Here is a 16,868-nt window from a genome sequence, read left to right on the forward strand (position 1 = left end):
AGCCGGTGAGCCTGAGGCCACGCAGGCACGTAAGTTCTCAGTAGATGCTTCTGCTAATCGGAAGACAGCGAGGCCCAGGAGAGAGTCGGCAGGTGAGCACCGGTGTGAGATGAAAACCTTTTTGTCAAGTCCAAAAAAAAACCCCCCTCCACAAAATAAAACACTATTTCCCACCATCACTTCATGATGATCCATGATTTCATCTGAAAAGAAAGTATTGGTAACATTTTCTTTTACAGGTTCCTTAATTTAATGCTATTTTCAGAAAAGAGTAATTTACAGGTATTTCACAGTTAATTTTAGGTAATTTTACAGAAAGGATGGTGCAATTTGGTAAAAACTATATGAAGAACAGAACTGAAAAAGAGTTATATAGGAAAATGCACTCATTATATCGTTTTTAAGAAATAATCTGATATGCTAATATATCATTCAAAATATATTTTCTGTCAGTTAAAGCACTGTTAAGATGATCAGTTATTGTTATTATCCGGTTTATTAAAAATCGAATTTATTACAAATTTTTGCAAATTAATAACTACGTATGAACTCAATATAATGATTGGCTACTTACCAACCAAACCACCATAACACTTTTTTCCCTCCATTTTTCTTAATATAAATAATATAATTTGTACCAAATAGCACCACCCTTTCTGTAAAATGTCCTAAAAATGAACCATTAAATGCCTGCAAATTACATTTAAAAAAATTCAGGAAAGTAGTATAAAATGAAGCAAAATAAAGTCTTAACAAAGTATTCTACCCCGATGTTGTCATGTAATGAAAGAGGGATTTTCCTTTGTTGTATCAGTTCTACAAGGTTCACTTCAAATATGAGTGACTTCAACTATTCAATAAACAGTAGGTGAATTGCTCTACTGGCATTCTTCTTGTAAAGGTAAGTCACTGTAAAACACTTCCTAATTTAGATTTAACTCAACACAGTCACGCTTAGATGTTTCACTGGCCTCTACTTTCACACAACCTCCTCACTCGAGGCCTGGTTTCAGTCACCTGGCACCTCAGGACCTGCCATCACTCGGAGTACCAAACAGCATATTAACACACAAACACAAGTATGTCATGGCAGGAGTCAGCTAATCACACACTGTGCTTGAGAAGTGGGTCATCCAACCAACACAAGAGCAGGACACTTTGTGACCTGAGACCTTTTTAGTAGCAGACTGTGTGCTTCTCCAGATGTCGCCCTCTTGGACACAGCTTCCCACCCCGAAATAGGGGAGGGTATCAAGTTCACGTGACTATTTGTGTTTGACGGCCTGATTTATTATCACCATGTTACATGATCCTACATAAAAGCCCTTTGATTCCAAGTCTCAGAAATCACAGTGTCCTTCTTTGTTAGAATATTTTTACCACCAATACAATATGATATATAAATGTTTTGCAGCTTTCTAATTAATGATATAAGGGAACTGAATCAACATTTTGGGAGACACACTTGTTCGCTTTTTTGACAAGAGCGAGATCTAACTCTTGGCAAGAATGCAAATAAATGTTTTTCCCAAAACCTCTAACTGTTCCTTAAAGCAAAACAATAATACAAAAACTTTATATGAAAGGTTAAAGGTGCAGTTCTGTTACAGCAGACATTCACTTGCTTAACACATATACACAATCCAGTGGTGACAGAGGTTTTCAGTAATGGCGTACTGAAGCTCGACAGCCTCTACAAAGCTACAGTTAATTTATGAAATACAATTTTATAGCAATTTCATATAACGAGGATTATGGGAATAATGGAAAGTATCACGTCATTACTTCAGAGCTTCAGTTTCCCATTACATCACAGTTTCCCTGCTGAGGCACTATGGTGTTAATTTGAGTTTTCTGTCATCTCAGCCTCCCCTACTCCACCCTATGGCATCAGTGTCCTGGAGTGTGTGCGCGACGCCATGGTCCTGGCCTGGAAACAGCCGACCTTCATCGGCGGCGCTGACATCACCGGATACTTTGTGGATTATCGTGAGGTCATCGATGGAGTGCCGGGAAAGTGGCACGAGGCCAACATCAAGTCTGTCAGTGAGAGGGCCTATAGGGTGAGTTGACATGAGATACCCTCCTTGACACACATGTAGGCTTCGATTGATTGTTTCGTCACTGAGCTGTTGTCTCCAGGTAACTGATCTGAAGGAGAACAAGAAGTATCAGTTCCAGGTGCGAGCAGCCAACATGGCAGGTGTCGGCATCCCGTCGCTGCCCAGTGACACCTTCCTGTGTGAGGAGTGGACCATTGCCGTACCAGGTGCAGTTAGACCACCGACTGAGAACTCGTTTTCAAGAACAGAAAGCCCTTTGTGAAACACATGTTGAAATATTTTAACATACAAAGTACTTTAATTTAATACTGATGTGACAGTTACAGTCAGAGGTGGGATGAAGTCATTATAAGTCTCAAGTCTTGGCTATGAAGTCCTGCCTGAAGTCCCAAGTCAAGCTCAAGTCCTGACCTTTGAGTTTCAAGCCCTTAACGTACCTTTTCCTCCTGCTTGCGCAACGTGATTGGCTCCTATCAAAATTGTTGAAAGTACATCCATCACTGCACACTTTTATAGTGAAGTCTAGACATTGATAGTAAACTCAAATTCCAGTTCCAAGTTTTTTATTGGCTTTTTTTTGATTCCTGACTAGAGTCTGTCTCAATTTGAAACCTCTGATTACAAAGACATCGGGTGAATTTTAAGCAGTGGTGGAAGAAGTATTTAGATCCTTGACTTAAGTAAAAGTACCAATACAGCAAAAATACTCCATTACAAGTAAAAGTCCTGCATGAAAAATCCTACTTCGATAAAAGTTATGAGCTTGATGTAGTTAAAGTATTGCAGTAAAAGTAGTGGTTTGGTCCCTCTGACTGATATATTATTATATATGACATCATTAGATTATTAATACTGAAGCATCAGTGTTAGAGCAGCATGTTACTGTTGTAGCTGCTGGAGGTGGAGCTAGTTTCAACTACTTTATATACAGTTAGCTATTTTAGTCCAGTGGTTCCCAACCTAGGGGTCGGGCCCCTTCAAACGGTCACCAGATAAATCTGAGGGGTCGTGAGATGATTAATGGGAGAGGAAAGAAGAAAAAACAAAGTTCTGATACATAAATCTGTTTTCAGTTTTTGGACTTTTTCTCTAATCTTTGATTTTTGGTGAAATATTGGATCATTTGAACATGTATTGAAATGAAACCATGTGAGAAGTTTAGAGGGAAAAATCACTATTTGGTGGAGCTGTTAACAACTCATAGACATCTGAAATGTGACCCCGACTACACACTGCTTTTTATAAGACGTTAAAAGCAGAAAGGTTGGAAACCACTGGTTTCATCTTTAACAATGTGTTGTATTTTAAAAGCTTGTTATATTATCCATTGTGTCAAATCTTCATCTGAAAAGTAACAAAAGCTGTAAGATAAATGTAGTGGAGTAGAAAGTACAATATTTCCCTCTGAAATGTAGTGGAGTGGAAGTATAAAGTAGAATCACATGGAAATACTCAAGTAAAGTACAAGTACCTCAAAATTGTACTTAAGTAAATATACTTAGTTACTGCAACTGTGAGACATTTACTCTTTGGACCACAGGACCTCCTTATGATCTCGAGATTAGAGAGGTGCGAAGTGACTCCCTGGTGTTGCTATGGAGAGCACCCGTGTACCAGGGCCGTGATCCAGTCAACGGGTTCTACATTGACATCAAGGAAGCGGACGCACCAGAGGAGGCGTGGAGAGGCGTCAACACGAAGGCTACCGAGAAGACATTCTTCAAGGTCGCCATCATCCAAACACATTATTAAAATGTGGTGACGGCTGGTTTGTAATGTTGATTTTCTTTCATCTTGCAGATTAAGAATCTAAAAGAGGCAGAGACGTATGTGTTCCGTGTGCGTGCTCAGAATAAAGCTGGCGTTGGAAAAACCTCAGAGGTCACAGACCCCGTCAATGCTGTGACCAAACCAGGTAGGAGAACGTCTGAAGAGCTGATGAAGATAATGATGATGCAAACGAATGCTGTAACACCACTTTTTTCTGGTTTCAGGCACCACAGAGATCGTTGTGGATGTTGATGATGACGGTGTCATCTCCCTGAACTTTGAATGCTCTGACTTGAACGCTGACTCCAAATTTGTGTGGTCCAAGAATTACGAAGAAATCACAGATTCAACCCGCATGACTATGGAGACCAAGGGAAACATGTGAGATTATATTTGTTAAATTGAGACCCTGATTGATGCTCCGTGACGTCATTTATTAATCAAATAATGTGTTTTCTCTGCAGGTCCAAAGCCATTTTCAACACTCCTGGGGAGGAGGACATTGGTATTTACTCTTGTTTTGTCACCCACACTGATGGTGTTTCAGCCAGCTACACTCTCTCTGAGGAAGGTAAGTGATAAAGTCCAGAGGATGAACAATGAAAAACACATGTTTTGAGAAGTAAATACAATTTTCTTGCAATAAAATAACTTCAGTTATTGCTTTTTTATCTAAAAATCTGTTTCCCCTTCCTCTCACAGAGTTGAAGAAGCTGCTGGAGATCAGTCACGACCACAAATTCCCTAGTGAGTGTGACTGCAGCACAAGTCATTCTAGCTTTTTTAAAAAAAGTTTTTAAGTATGTCATGAACTGGGCTGTTTTCTTGAGCTGGCTCTCTCTCTCTCTCTCTCTCTCTCTCTCTTCAAACTAGTTATTCCTCTGAAGTCAGAGTTGGCTGTGGAGCTGATGGAGAAGGGCAGAGTTCGCTTTTGGCTGCAGGCGGAGAAGATATCAGCTAACGGCAAAGTTGATTACGTGTTCAATGACAATCTTCTCTCACAGGGGGAGGTCAGTAAGCAACAAAGGAAATTAACCCTATAATTTGCATTCATAATATATCAAGGATCCCTTTTGTTTCAGCTCAACCCAGACTGAAAAGATCTCACCTAAGAGTTCAGAAGATGTTGTCCTTGTTTTACAGAAATACAAGATGCACTTTGACAAGGACACCGGCGTGATTGAGATGATCATGGAGTGTCTGAACCCGGAAGATGAGGGCACCTTCACCTTCCAGTTGCAGGATGGGAAAGCTAAAAACCAGTCCAGCTTGGTACTGATAGGGGATGGTATGTACAGTCGTACAAAAACATCCTGAAGATGCTCCTAATCCAAAAATCTATCTTCAGTGAGAGTTTAGTTTCCTTTAAATACTATTTTAGAGACTAAACCCATGGAGAATCAGTGGATTTTACTCACTTTTTGGCATAGAAATGGAAAATACTGAAAGTGCTGCAATATATCATCTGTTGACAATTTCACTGCAAAAATATTTGTATGATATCATCCTTCCAAAAGTTGTTAAGTTCAGCATGTACAAAAAACAGCACCTCTAAGTTCTGGACACTGGAGGGCAGTAAAACACATAAGAAAGCACATTGCAACAGGACATCCAAAACAAAATACATGTTAGCACATAATCTAACCAAAAAGTATCACATGTTCAGGTAACTTAATGTCTAGTTTTTAACCATAAAAGCTTTTTTTCCTGCAGTGTTCAAGCAGCTTCAGAAGGAATCAGAGTTCCAGAGGAAAGAATGGTTCAGAAAACAAGGTGTGTGACACTCAGTTAATAGACCTACATCTAAATTAGCATTATATGTTTTGATTCTTGTCTTTATAACTGCCACATCTTGTTCCAGGTCCTCACTTTATCGAATATTTGAGCTACGAGGTGACACCAGAATGCTGTGTTGTATTGAAGTGCAAGGTGAGACTGAGCTTTTTCCACACAGCTAGTAGTTTCCAAGAGATACTATTTAAGTATCTTAATTCTCAAAAAAACATCCTTCTGCTTTGTTGCTTTTCAGGTTGGCAACATGAAGAAGGAGACGGTCGCGCTGTGGTACAAAGACGGACGCGAGCTCAAAGCAGACGAGCACCTGAGCTTCGCTGAGGGAGTGCTGACTCTGGAAATAGCTCAGGTGAGGAAATTATGACGATACATATATAATATATATATATATATATATATATGTTTATATATATGTGTGTGTGTCTGAATATATTTCTGTACTGTATAACTGTCTCTGAATTCATTTGCATATATGACTGTAAACGGTGGAATCCTTATACAGCTCTGTTTATGTCAATACTCCAAAAATATATGGATCCTTCGTCCACAAGTTTTTTTAAGTAAGTTGTTGTGAAAAAACAATCAAAAGGAGGTTGCCGGATCATTTATATTTTACTAATTTCATCAGTGACACCTAAAAGGTTTTGATCTTATTAACCAGCATTCATTTTCTTTAACGTACCAGTCAGAAGTTTGGACACATTTTCCCATTCCCTTGAATTTGGACACCCTTGTGTGTCCAAACTTTTAACTGTTAATGTAAATTTAACACATCATACGTTAAGACAACTAACAATATCATATGCTACACATGATTAAATCACTACATTTTTTAGATGCAGTTATCACTTCCTCTCTCTGTGTTCTGTCTCTTTGCTGTTTTAATCTGCTCTTTCTCTCTCAGATTTCTTATTAACCATCTCTTCGTTCTGTATCCCCTCACTCATTCTCATCCCACTGTATTGTCCCTAAACGTCTGTCCGAGTGGCGTACAGTGACATGCCATCCTCCCAGGTAAAATAACATATAAACATGATGTCACATGTGTCCCATTTCAGCGTGGCTCCACTGCAGACACAGACGACGACCAAGTTTGGAGAGCAGCAAAAGTCTGGATCAGTTATCTGTTGTCATCATAAGTGACCGTTTTTGCCGTTTTGCCTGAGAATGCTCATTTTAGATCGATGTTTGTTTGTTTGTTTGTCTGTTTGTTTGTTTGTTCGTTAGGGTTGCTTTTTTGCTTTTGCGTCATATATGTGTTTTCTGCAGCACCCTTAGCAGATGAGAAAAGCTTGCCCTTTTCACATGAATAGAAATCATATTCCTTTACAAAATAATAGTGATGATCTGTGTTGTTTACGGCTTTGAGTTTGACGTTACTCTTCATTCTGTCAGATTTCCAAGAAGGATGCCGGCATATATGAGGTTGTTCTGAAGGATGACAGAGGAAAGGACACGTCTACGTTGAATTTGACAGATCAAGGTAACCTTGCAGAGTCACCTATTAATAGTCTGTTAATGAATGTAATCAAATATTTCACTTAAGATGATCAAATCTGTCTTTCTTCAAGGTTTCAAGGACTTGATGAATCTAGTTTTCAGTGTTATTGGTGAGTATAAAAACTGTTGAATCATTGAACATTTCTCTCTCTCTCACAGAATATAGTATTTCAATCACCTCTCTGTGGTTTTCTTTACTTGCAGCCAATTCCTCCACACCGCTGAAGATCACAAGCACAGATGAAGGCATAAGACTCTACACCTTTGTCAACTACTATAATGATTTGCTCCAAGTCACATGGCACTACAAGTATGTTCTCTTGTTTATATTTATATGTATGCAAACGTGTACATTTGTGTTGAAATCAATTAGTAACATCTGCTCAAACATCTCAACATTGCTCCATAATCTGTGGATTATGTGTGAGCATAGTAAACACAGTCCTACAGCAATCTTGTGCCATTTATTCATCCAAAAACAAATAATCAGGCCATGCAAGTGTGTTCAGACATGTTTCTTTGTCTCCACGTCTGTATTTTCTCTCTTACAGGGACTCAGCCATCGCCTTCTCCGACCGTGTAAAGAGTGGTGTGGTGGGAGAGCAGCTGTGGCTGCAGATCACAGAGCCCACAGAGAAAGACATGGGCAAGTACGCCATTGAGTTCCATGATGGAAAGGACGGCTTGAAGAGGACTGTTGATCTGTCTGGTAAAGGTGAGAACATGTTTGAAACTTCTCGCTAAGTGACACTTTGGCTTTACCGTCGTTTCTTAAGCAGCCTTTTTCCAGCATACATCAGAGATCTTTTAAGACATTTAACGGCCTTTAATAGGCACATAGCGCACTTTTTTTTTTATACTGCAGATCTTGTTTTGTGGTGTTTTACATTTAGTATCACCTACCTGTGTGTACAGACTCACTCTGTGAGTTAACTAGATTCTGTTTCTTACAACCTGTTTTTGTTTTTCAGCATTTGACGATGCTTTTGCAGAATTCCAGAGACTCAAGTGAGTTACAAACTGTTTTTATTATTAATAACTGTTATTATTAGCTTTATGTAGCCACAGACACAACATGCTTTACAACATTACTTCTGCTTTGTGTTACTGTTTCAAATGGACTGTTTTTAGATTTAGACCTTCTGTTTTTCTGGTTTGAGGAAATACATTGAGGATGTTAGAATGCTGATTAAACTTTAACATTCACTTCTGATTTTCAGCACCTTTAATCTAATTGTTGTTTCCTCTTTTTTTGTCTTCAGAGCTGCTGCTATCGCAGAAAGAAGTAAGTGATGAATGTTTTTACTGTGGTTTCAGCGTTCTCTCTATTGTTTGGCAGTTTTTAGGCCTGGATGACCTATTTTTTGTATACTGTTTATCAATGCTGTAGTTTGTATTTGAATTAAAACTAAACACACAGCTCATATAAACCTCGTTCTTTCCAACTAATGTCGTCTTCCAGTAGATTTTACAGTTAATTTTAAGACTTTTATTGGTTACTTTTAAAACAAGTCATGTAAACTGTATATAAGAGCTTTTATCATTTATCATCTTCGATAAAGACTTGATTTTCCCACCTCAAGTCTGGAATAAAATGCTTTTTATCCTCTTAAATGACATGAAAACACTGGAAACTAATTTTTATGAACTCTCTTCAAAATCAATAAGCTAAAATCGTAATTTTGCAGTTTTGATTTCTTGCTTTTCGTCCAGTACAGTTGTTCACTTTGTATTGTTGCTTTTTTGTGATTTCTTGTTTGAGTCTTGCTGAACTTTCTTGTACTTCTTTTTTAACTTTATGTAAAGCCATTTTGTTTTTGAAAGCGCCATCGATACATAGTTGGTTTATTGCTGTTATTGACGTTATTGTGTTTTTCAGACCGTGCTCGAGTAGCAGGAGGTCTGCCTGATGTGGTCACCATACAGGAGGGCAAGGTAAACCTTATAGAAAAACCTTGTCCTTAAGAAAAACACTAAACTGGTATCTGTCCTCTCATGCTGCCTAAATATTATTGTCGTTAATGTATAATATTACTGGTGTGTGTTGTGTGTTATCCTCCCCTCAGGCCCTCAACCTCACCTGCAACATTTCGGGCGACCCCGTGCCAGAGGTCACCTGGCTGAAGAACGACAGGGAGATCACGTCCGACGAACACATCATCCTCAAGTTCGAATCGGGCAAGTTCGCCAGCTTCACCATCACCGCCGTGAACACGTCGGACTCTGGCAAGTACAGCATCCTGGTGAAGAACAAGTACGGCACGGAGAGCGGGGACTTCACCGTAAGTGTCTTCATCCCTGAAGAACTGGGCGGCAAGAAAAAGTAAAAGCGGTCCAAATCTTGTCATAAATATGTATAAACGAAAAACACTGGAAACAGTTTTAAAAAAAAAAAAAGGGCTTGAGGATGTGTTAGATGTTTTGTGTAGAAATAAATTAACTTAAGAGGTGCTGAACAATCTGAACATGACAACAGTTCAGAGAGGAATCCAAACTGTGGTTTAGAGTTGTAACTTAAAGACACAAGTGGAAATCTATACCGTATGTACACATTTGGTCCAATAATGATGAATCTAATGTCAGCTGAACGTCATAAGACACTCAAAAATATTACTGGTGCAAATTTAGTTTGTGTTTGTGTAAAGCTATGGCATGCAAAGAGGCAAATGTTGGCATAAACTTCATTGTTTGCTTCAGGAAAAGAAATGAAACGTTACTTTCAACAACAAAAAAAGCCAAAAGTAATAAAGTTATGTTGTGTTGATAGGATGCAACTCTCAGTCAAAGAAGAGAAAGATGTCTATAAAGAGCCATGTGGATGTATTTGCACGTTCTACCTCATTTTCTACAAATTCTGTGGACTTCACTGCTAAAAATTTTCAAAAGCACTCAATAGTTTTAGATTTATAAATGTGTTGTTTTCCTGCATTTTCTGCAGCAATCAGTTTCATTTCATGTCATTAACATAAAGGAAACATTTTGGAGAGACTCAAAACATTCTTGAGACACAGAAGGTCATCATTAACAGTGATTAGTCATCTTAATCCCTTCGGTTAAGTCGGCATTGTTGCATGTAAATCCTCAGGACGGTGCGTTCAAGTGCTTGTGGGAATCTAGAGCATCGGGAGGTTTTTAGATCCTGCAGCTGAATTTTAATGCAACAATACCTGAAATCAAAGGAAGCAAAGTCTCTCTGGAAGTCACATGAACTGATCTAAATACCTGTGTTCTGCTTTTGGGAAATAAAACAGTAGAAGTGTTCAAAATTTGTAGAAAATGGGGTAAAATGTGTACCTTAAATGCAAATGTGCCATTTCATCAGGTTTTACATTGAGTCCTGTTTTATTGTTTGTTCCATTCACTTCACTTTTAATGTCGTGATCATGACATCACCTTCACTGTCTCCCTGTATGTAGTAAAGATCCCACTGTCTAGTCCTTATTATCGATGTAATTCACCATTGTTATGACCTCCCCTTCACAGTCATTCATTAATGATTATGATGTCCCCCTTTATTTATGATGATGATAATGATGTCACTGCAACAAAGACTGTTAATCGGTTATTGCATCACTTCCTGTTCCCCTGTTTCTTGATGACACTAATAAAAACGAGCATGTACTTCCCCACTTCCTCCTCCTCCTCCTCCTCTTCCTCTTTGAGTTGTCTCACTTTGGTTTGAACCCTGTGCCCGTCCACCATTTCACCATTCACTCTCTCGTTTCAGTCGACTCTTCCCCTTTTTCACTCCCAGTCACGATTTCCCGTAGACTTGGAACTTCCCCCGAAGATCAACCATCAGCATGGAGAGAACCCCCCTCCGCTGTAATCCAACCCTGATCCACATATTTGTTGTTTTTTTTTTTTTTTTAGATTACTTGAGGTGCGCTTGATTTATGGTGCCCCGAGTAAAAAAAAAAGATGGAGATAACGTGTTGCCTTAAAGGATAAATTCACAATTTCTCAAGTCTATGTTAAAACAAGTCAGGTGCCCATATGGAGGAGCAGGTGCAGTCGAGGGATTGCAACAAAAAGAGGGAATTTGTCTTTATTTGAGCTTCATATCATCTTCAGATAAACTTTTAAATACATTTTTTCACAGAAGGAGGACTGTGGATTTACACTGAAAAGTGCATTATGAAGGGATCTCTTAATGGTCAGTATGAACAGGATGAATGATTACAGCAAGAAAAACATATGTCATATGAGCACCTGACTGTTGTTTTAGGACAAACTTAAAAAAAATGTGATCCTTTAATCCTTTAAGAGCAACAAAATCAAGCTCTCCTTAATGTAATTGAGAGAAAACTAATGCTGTTTCCTCTTGTTGTGTGGTCACCAGCATCCAGTGGTACAATCATAGAGTAGAAATATATCAGGATTATTATATTCTTATCATTTTGGCTGCTTTTTCTCCTCTCAGGGCTGAGAAAGCCATATAGTACTTGATGATTCTTAATGACCATTTTACACTGTTAGACAACATGTGGATTAGCAGGTCCAGGTTTACTGACTTGAAAGTACGGATGACGTGGACCAAGAATGTTTTTAGAGTGTCTCTAGAGCACACAAAGAGTTAAAGGGGCACACCGCTGATGTTACATGTCAAAGTCAATTTACTAGTGATGAGGAGTACTGGTCAGCCTGTGGAACCAGTTACATAATATCGTTTGCTAGATAGTCATGTGACACTACGTCAATAATCTCAGGCTTAGAGATTACAAACAGTAGACCTACGTTACAAACTGGGGGTGTTGAAGCAAGCAGGGTCTCACTAAAGATGCTATCGAGTTGCGTTATGTGAAGTAAAGGATCGACCCATTAAAGCTGCTGTAATCAATATTTAGACATATTAACAATAGATCAAATGACTACATGTATGTGAAGGGTGTCACTCGCAGTGATGAAGCCAATGATGAGATTATTACATGACGTATCACGAGCATTTCTGCATCTTTCAGCTAATTGTTTTGGTTTTATGGCCCCAAACTTTACTGTTTTAGTCGACTCTCATCAGTGTTGTTTCCAGCTGCAGCCAACAGCTAAAGAGGCAGATATTTCCCTCAGGAGTTGGTGAAGACCTAAACAGAGCCATAAGGAGATTAAATACAGGACTTACATTCATCAAATGGATACAAACTGGATGACAAATGAATGTTTATGTTGCACAGCACCTGCTGGATGTGTAAATAGGCAACTTTTGGTAACAAGTTTGCAATATCAACGTAAAAATGTATAATAGAGGCCAAATAATTAGATAATCTAGGTATGGAGTCGAGATATCTTGGCCTCTGCTACATCAAAATTTTTATTATGTCTGTTTAAAAAACTGACTCTTGTAAGTCCCCCAACTTTAAATCAGCAGAATATACTCATCTCACTTCCTCCACCTCTTCACTTAAGTGTTAACGTGACAAATCTGGACTACTGTATGTGTGATAAGTCCTGGTGGCTGCTGAGGAGAAGAAGAGAGAGAGTAGTTCAACCATGTACATAGCAATGCAGCAGGACATGTTCAGCTAGTCTCTATAGCTTAATTCAACACAATTATAAACAGAATAGATAAAAAATCATTGTACTGTATTTTGAGGGACACTTGAAGTATAATTTGTAAATCACATTTTGATATTTTCACTGCTATAAGGTCATGTGAATAAGTGAGTCTGCTCAATTTTATGAATATGAACACTATACAATATAGACTGTTGTCAGTTAAAACGTATCAAAAAATCTGATTGAAAATGGGAACGATATTTAATAAGCAGCAGTATCATGTTTGTACTGTAGTCAGGTGGATTACTTTGGCAGTTGTGTCAGATCGATGGAAGACAGTTGAAGAAAAAAACACCAGATCAAAAAACTACCTTTTGAAGATAAAAATCAGGAGTCAGATTTCCAAGCAGCAAATTGTTCTTTAATGCCGGCAATAAAGGAGAGCAAATTAGCGCATATATTATGAACCAGGTCGCTCTGAAGGTTTTTTCCTTCAGGGCGTAGTTTTTATACCCTTAGGTCGGCATAGGTCACACCTATCGTCCATTCTCCTTAATTTTTGGCCAATTACTCTATTATTTTTATCTCCGACACTCGTTGTTGGTCAAAACTCTTCAAGACAGGTTTTGAGCTGTTGTGGATATGTACCGGCATATTCAATTCTATCTGGTTATATAAGTATTGGGGATCATTTTACACCATTATTGCCAAGTTGTCCTCTGGCCTTTATTTTTTATAAGTTATTCTAGTCACTTTACACCCTTATTTCTTGATCTCCACCAGAGAGTATTTTTAAAAAATGCAGACCCAAGCAAAGTGACATGTAGTACAAACACACTCAATTTTCTCCAGTGTATGATTATGATTCTTTTACCGTGCTTCTATGCGTACGTTAAATGTAATTCATGAGATTACAAATACATCATCAATATAAATTAGCGCTTATTGCTTATAAAACGTATAAAATCAATCTGCATAGTTTGATATTTTCTTTAAGCACACCGATGACATTTAATGAAAATACACCACACAGTCAGTGGTAGGTCTGACTTCTCTGAACTTCCTGGGTAAGTAGTGGGCATCATTATTTGGCTGTCGGTGTGCTGGTTGATTCTGATTTCAGATCTTTATGACATGGTGAGGTCTAACTCCCAACATGTCTCCTCTCAGCTGGAGATCACAGAGGGAACTCCTGACTTGGGGGTAACTTCATATTGGACTGATGCGGACGGAAATGTGGTGTTCGGCCCAAACACCCCAAAGGAAAAGATGAAAAGTTCAATAACTGGAACGAAAACGAAGAAGCGAAAGGGTGAGAAGGCTGAAATGTAATATGTGTTTGTGTGACGTCTGAGATATCACAGTAACGATGCCGCTTTTTGTTGCCTTTGCAGAATCTGTAACTAAAACACCTCCTGCGGAAAAGATGGAAGACAACAAGGAAAGCAAAAACAAGGAGTCGGGAAAGAAGAAAGAAGAGAAGATTACAGCCGCTGTGTCTGTTCAACCAAAAGGTTCAGATTCAGAACAAAAAGTCGCTGAACAGCCTGCAGGCACAGCAAAGGACCCTGAACCAGCAGCTGAGACACAGCCAGAAAACACTAAGAAGTAAAACTGAGCTAGTGTAGAGAAAAATATACTCAAATATTGATATCCACAATGTTTGAAGTGGACTTTTGTGTCTAATGTGTCAGTTTTTATAACCTAGATCTTGTATTTTCTATTAATGATAACAATATTCCACATTTGTAGTAATGTATTTATATTGGAATAAGTAGGGGAGAACCGGGTTGAAAGTAACACTTTGAAAGTAACACGGCGATTTTCTCCGAGCCCATACAAGTGTGGTATGCCTAATTGCGTCAGCACATACAGAACACAACACTTAACAGAACTGCGAAAGATTGTGTGGATACGTCATACGTTTGCAGAATTTTACCCGAAAAAGCTGTTTTCAATCACGGTAAGTAAATTCACGAGTCTGTCCTCTCACAAAAAACCCACCCTGTAGGTCGTAAAATTCAGTCACCACAAAAGGACCTTCAGTTACATTTGAGTGACAGACGCCAACTAGCGGACGTTGTAATTATGACCCGGGGAAGTGATGCAGTTCAGATGACGTTTATATAAAGGTGACTTCCTTATTTGGAGGAGGCGGGTTGGGTTTATGGATAGGTAAGTGTTAGATGGCAAAAAATGGCAAAATGTGCATCATTGACTAATCCAAAAATGAAATTTAATATTTTTTTATTAAGATAAAGGACATAATTTGCCATTACATATTAACGAGGACATTGTCAGACATTTTTAATAAAAACAAGAATAATATAAACAATTCAAGTTTATACTGTGGCGTTACTTTTGACCCATCCGTATGTTTCTTTCATCCCGACTGATGGGGTTGAAAGAAACAATGCACAAAGTCAAATTATACCAAAGTTGTTCCACATTTGTACAAAATAGCACTTGGTATTGATCTGGTATTGATCTGGTATTGATGGAACATGCATGTGAGTTGTTGATCACAATGAAAATGAGTTTCTGTCTGTAACATTATCTTTTAAAATGAAAAGTGTTACTTTCGCCCCGGTTCTCCCTTATATATCTTACAAGGAAACTGTATTTTGTATTTTATCCAAGTCTGTTACAGTAATAACATCACAAATATTAGATTGTTTCTATTCTTTGTATGTTATTGTTTTGGGTATTTTGTTTACTGTGTGTATCTTTTTCATCACATTTGCTTGAATAAAAGAGCGGGTGACATATTCATTGGTTTAATTAAATTGTCGCACTAATTGGGGTAAAATGCAGGTGGATTCAGGCCGAGGAGGACGAGGCGGTCACTAGTTGGGGGGGCGGAACAAAGCAAACAGGAGAAATTCTTGGGATGAAACAAAGCAGAAATAATTCAATTCAACGAGTGAGAAAGTTGTAGAGTAAAGATTTTTCAATGAAACGAACTGGTTGCAGTTGCTTATATATGCATAGCTCATTTAGAGTTTTGGTATTTTAAAATGTTTAAAGTATTCTTTACTGAAGTATTTATGGGATTAAATTAGTTTCATAATAACTGAACAAGATCTCCTAAGAATCAAACAAAATAAATTAAATTGAAAGTGAATAAACAATCATTTGAAACCAAAAAAAGTGACCCGAAAGACAACATTTGTTTACAGAATTATTCACTTTTCTTTCACTGAGTTTCACTTTTCAGTTTCGTACCACTTGTTGCTCGTCCAGTCCGCTGACCTGTCCCTCCAAAAGTAACTGACCAATAGGGATGCAGCCCTGCAACACAAAAAATATAAGAGAAATCCTGATCAGTGAAAGAAAAGTAATGTCTTGTTTAGTTTTATTGTCAGTTTTGCCTTTGAGGTCATTTTGTGGTTTTAGATTAATCACACTCACTTTTTTTTGCTTTGATTCGTGGGAGATTTTATTAAGTAATTTTGAAACAAATCTAATCCCACACATGTTTATTGAGGTAATTCTTGCAAAACATTTCATTGGGAAATAAGGCCTAAAAAGTAGACTTGGCAGCAAATACTTGCAGCGTACTGAGAAGTGACAGATTGAAAGACAAAGTATATACAAACGGACAAACAGAAACATTATACAGACCTTTCAACATGTTTTAAAGCCAAATACTTCAAAATATTAAACAATCATGCAGATTGTGTGAAGATAGATTCTTCTTCCGCTCCAGAGCCGGAGGACGGTCGACTCGCTCTGTTCTTCCTTACATCCGTTTATTAGGGAAGCCTGGCAAGCACAGTGTCACAGTGTCCTTTAGAGCAGAGCATTCAGGTTCAGTGCAGTGACCGAACCTATGAAAATCCTCCACCACCCGCAGGGCTGCTGCTCTGTAGCTGACAGTGACCTCTGACCTCCAGATGGAGAACACTGAGAATTCATTTCATCTCCGGGACGAATGAAGGGCCACTTTAACTGGCTGGACTCGATTTCAGGGTATAAACAATGGAAATAGTTAGTTAATAATTATGCTCTAATAGACAATGTCTTATTGTGCTTTTTGTTTTACTGTATCTACACCAATCAGATGTTTGCTTTTGTTAGGCTTGTAGCCTCTGGAGAGCAGATTTAGTATCAGAACCAGTCCCTGCCAGTTAAATAGATAAAACATGAGGGGAAAAAAACGGCTCATGAGATCTTATCAGGTGATATTTCTGACTGGAGGGAACACTTCCTGATTTCTCTACAGCACAAAATAACACCAAAAATTCC

The 16,868-nt window shown here is 38.3% G+C and overlaps 1 protein-coding gene across 6 annotated transcripts in view; it reads left to right on the plus strand.

Annotated features, from left to right (window-relative positions):
* myom1b (myomesin 1b) overlaps window positions 1-14,801 on the plus strand; it is a 31,294-nt gene extending 16,493 nt beyond the window's left edge. For 4 of the 6 annotated variants that reach the window (XM_044339470.1, XM_044339471.1, XM_044339473.1 and 1 more), the window contains 23 exons: window positions 1,867-2,063; window positions 2,143-2,269; window positions 3,604-3,788; window positions 3,864-3,978; window positions 4,058-4,214; window positions 4,298-4,404; window positions 4,536-4,580; window positions 4,707-4,843; window positions 4,977-5,121; window positions 5,547-5,606; window positions 5,695-5,762; window positions 5,863-5,976; window positions 6,686-6,736; window positions 7,023-7,110; window positions 7,199-7,237; window positions 7,332-7,437; window positions 7,679-7,842; window positions 8,099-8,135; window positions 8,390-8,412; window positions 9,007-9,062; window positions 9,194-9,409; window positions 13,791-13,932; window positions 14,015-14,801. In XM_044339470.1, coding sequence (XP_044195405.1) covers window positions 1,867-2,063; window positions 2,143-2,269; window positions 3,604-3,788; window positions 3,864-3,978; window positions 4,058-4,214; window positions 4,298-4,404; window positions 4,536-4,580; window positions 4,707-4,843; window positions 4,977-5,121; window positions 5,547-5,606; window positions 5,695-5,762; window positions 5,863-5,976; window positions 6,686-6,736; window positions 7,023-7,110; window positions 7,199-7,237; window positions 7,332-7,437; window positions 7,679-7,842; window positions 8,099-8,135; window positions 8,390-8,412; window positions 9,007-9,062; window positions 9,194-9,409; window positions 13,791-13,932; window positions 14,015-14,232 — 2,597 coding nt within the window. In that variant the 3' untranslated portion in view covers window positions 14,233-14,801. Of the gene's footprint in view, window positions 1-1,866; window positions 2,064-2,142; window positions 2,270-3,603; window positions 3,789-3,863; window positions 3,979-4,057; window positions 4,215-4,297; window positions 4,405-4,535; window positions 4,581-4,706; window positions 4,844-4,976; window positions 5,122-5,546; window positions 5,607-5,694; window positions 5,763-5,862; window positions 5,977-6,685; window positions 6,737-7,022; window positions 7,111-7,198; window positions 7,238-7,331; window positions 7,438-7,678; window positions 7,843-8,098; window positions 8,136-8,389; window positions 8,413-9,006; window positions 9,063-9,193; window positions 10,757-13,790; window positions 13,933-14,014 lie in introns of those variants that run through there. The other 2 variants (XM_044339472.1, XM_044339474.1) reach the window with 2 other exon arrangements.
* Window positions 14,802-16,868: the final 2,067 nt, after the last annotated feature.

Source organism: Thunnus albacares, chromosome 21 (genome assembly GCF_914725855.1).
Source record: "Thunnus albacares chromosome 21, fThuAlb1.1, whole genome shotgun sequence".
Lineage (NCBI taxonomy): Eukaryota > Metazoa > Chordata > Actinopteri > Scombriformes > Scombridae > Thunnus > Thunnus albacares.